This window comes from Hibiscus syriacus, unplaced genomic scaffold (genome assembly GCF_006381635.1).
Source record: "Hibiscus syriacus cultivar Baekdansim isolate YM2019G1 unplaced genomic scaffold, ASM638163v2 tig00112249_pilon, whole genome shotgun sequence".
NCBI classification, from domain to species: Eukaryota; Viridiplantae; Streptophyta; class Magnoliopsida; order Malvales; family Malvaceae; genus Hibiscus; species Hibiscus syriacus.
Window position 1 is genome coordinate 126,755 of NW_024063281.1, and position 2,226 is coordinate 128,980.

The window sequence follows — 2,226 nt, forward strand, 5'->3', positions numbered from 1 at the left end:
TTTGTTAAACTCAGAGTTTATATTTTTTTTGATTTTGAATTATGTGTTACAGAACTCCGATTTTTATAAAGTGTTTTCATAACATATAAGCTTTAGAGGACTAAAATTATTATATTAAGCTATATTTGGTGTCTTTCTCAATTTTAATGATGAAGTGACCTATTTGTAATAATATTTTATTTAACTAAATAAATTATAACATGTTTAAAAATTTTATGAAAAAAGAATTGTCAACCGAAAATATCATAAAGAATGTAATATTTTAGAATGCACAAAAAATATTAAGAAAAAATAATATTTTAAGTTACATATATGCTAAAATATTACATTTTGTTTTATAATATTTACGATCGCGTCCCTTTTTCAACATTTTTTAGCCTTAAATTTAAAGTTGTACTGCATGACTGCTCCATAGACTGGCTAGGGTAAAACAACCTTAACATATACGAAACCACTCTTGACTACCTCGGAAAAAATGAAGAATTATAAAGTTACTTTAAAGATTAAAAAACAAAAAAAATATGTTGGTTATCGGAACTATAAAGCTTTCTTCGATCTCATACTTTACGCCACCATTGGTAGAATCCACTCGACAGTATGTATCCTGGCTCCTTGTCTTGTTCCTTTCTTTTAACTTTTCGATGTTGCCCCGAGTTATAACATGAAACATGTCATTCATACGTAATTGTAATAAGCTGTACACGTCAGAAGGACTGGAGTAACAGAAGAACTCCCCTCAAATTTTTTATGTAAGTTGTAGTTAAGTATGTGCATCTGCAATTTATTGTAGTTTCTGTTAATATCGTTTATCAAGTGCATTAAGTTAAGCTCGAATGCTTGATTTACAGTCTCCTGTTTCTAAATATGTTGGTATGTGAGGAGAATCATGTGTGCTGTAAGCTGTTTACTAGCAGAATGATCATGTATTATTCATGGCTGAGTATGAAGAAAATCTCTGTTATCTGGTCTCGGGAGTGAGTGTCGGATACGGATATGAGCCCAACATGGATATGCTCAGTTTTTAAAAACTTTTTACATTTGTTTGAAGAGTCAGTATGCCCTAGACATACTTGTTTGCAACACTCACCCGAGCCTGGTAACATAGCTTGTGTTCTTTCTTCTTGCCCTTCGATTAATTTGTATGCAAGTTTATAAGATATTTAATAAATTCTCAGAATGTGTTGTAGCTTGCTTGTGGTATAATGACGCCTGCGTTATCGGTAACACTCGGGACTCTCTTAGGCTGGCATATCTACCTTATAACTCACAATATGACAACCATAGAGGTACACCGTCGACCGACCATTTGCAGTCAACGGCTTGAATTTTACCCCTCCATAATTTTCTAAACCACCTACAAATTATCCTTTTGCCAGTATTACGAAGGAATACGAGCCGCATGGTTGGCGAAGAAATCCGGGCTCTGCTATCGTCATCCGTTCGATCTGAGTGTTTACAAAAACATTACCTTGGTAATCCTCCCTCCCTCTTTCTCCTTATTCTCCTATCGTCTCTTATTTATCAGCCTGTGAATCAGGTATTGGGTCCCAAAGCACTGAAATGGTTTTGTCCGATATCGACGAGCCATCTGAAGGACGGAGTTAGCTTCCCGGCTTTGCGTGATAGTTCGTAGATGTTTTCGGCTTCCACCGGAGTCGTACCTCATCTCATCACATTGTTTAAAAGGAGAAAGGATGGCTTCAACGTGTTGGCCTCAGTAGGTAAAATGGTCACCCATAGATGTACGCTTTGCTATTTTAATTTCATTGATTCATTTAAGTTTATTCCATTTTTAGACTCTCTTTTTTTTTCTTTTTCTTTTTTTGGTACATTTAAAAGTTTAGGTCAATGGTTGCTCCCGGTCCAGGGTCAGGGTATACTTAAGGCCAAATTGGAATTTACGTAGAACTTTTCTTTTTTATATTTTTACTTGGAATTGAAATTTGAATAATTTGTATAATTTATTAATTATAACGAAAATTAAATTTATCATAATGATTTGATTATTAAGTCTAAATTCATTTGACTTCCTTTAAAACTAAACCATAATAATAAATTTATCTTTAATATTCTTCTAAAATTAAGAACATCAAAAATCTAAAGCAAAATTATAATCAAATCATAATTTTTTGTGATATTTAAAATATTAGTTATAAATTTGTTTTTTAAGCACACATCTTGCTTCTGATTTTTTGAATTTGTATTTTTATGATCTTATGTTTAAGA

At 32.5% G+C, this 2,226-nt stretch overlaps 1 protein-coding gene across 1 annotated transcript; it reads left to right on the top strand.

The window, feature by feature from the left end:
* Positions 1 to 1,175: 1,175 nt before the first annotated feature.
* On the top strand, positions 1,176 to 1,747 carry LOC120176483 (probable protein S-acyltransferase 15). Its single transcript, XM_039182911.1, has 3 exons — positions 1,176 to 1,286; positions 1,377 to 1,472; positions 1,538 to 1,747. The coding sequence occupies exons 1-3, from the start codon at positions 1,203 to 1,205 to the stop codon at positions 1,631 to 1,633; spliced, it is 276 nt and encodes a 91-aa protein (XP_039038842.1). The 5' UTR covers positions 1,176 to 1,202; the 3' UTR covers positions 1,634 to 1,747.
* Positions 1,748 to 2,226: the final 479 nt, after the last annotated feature.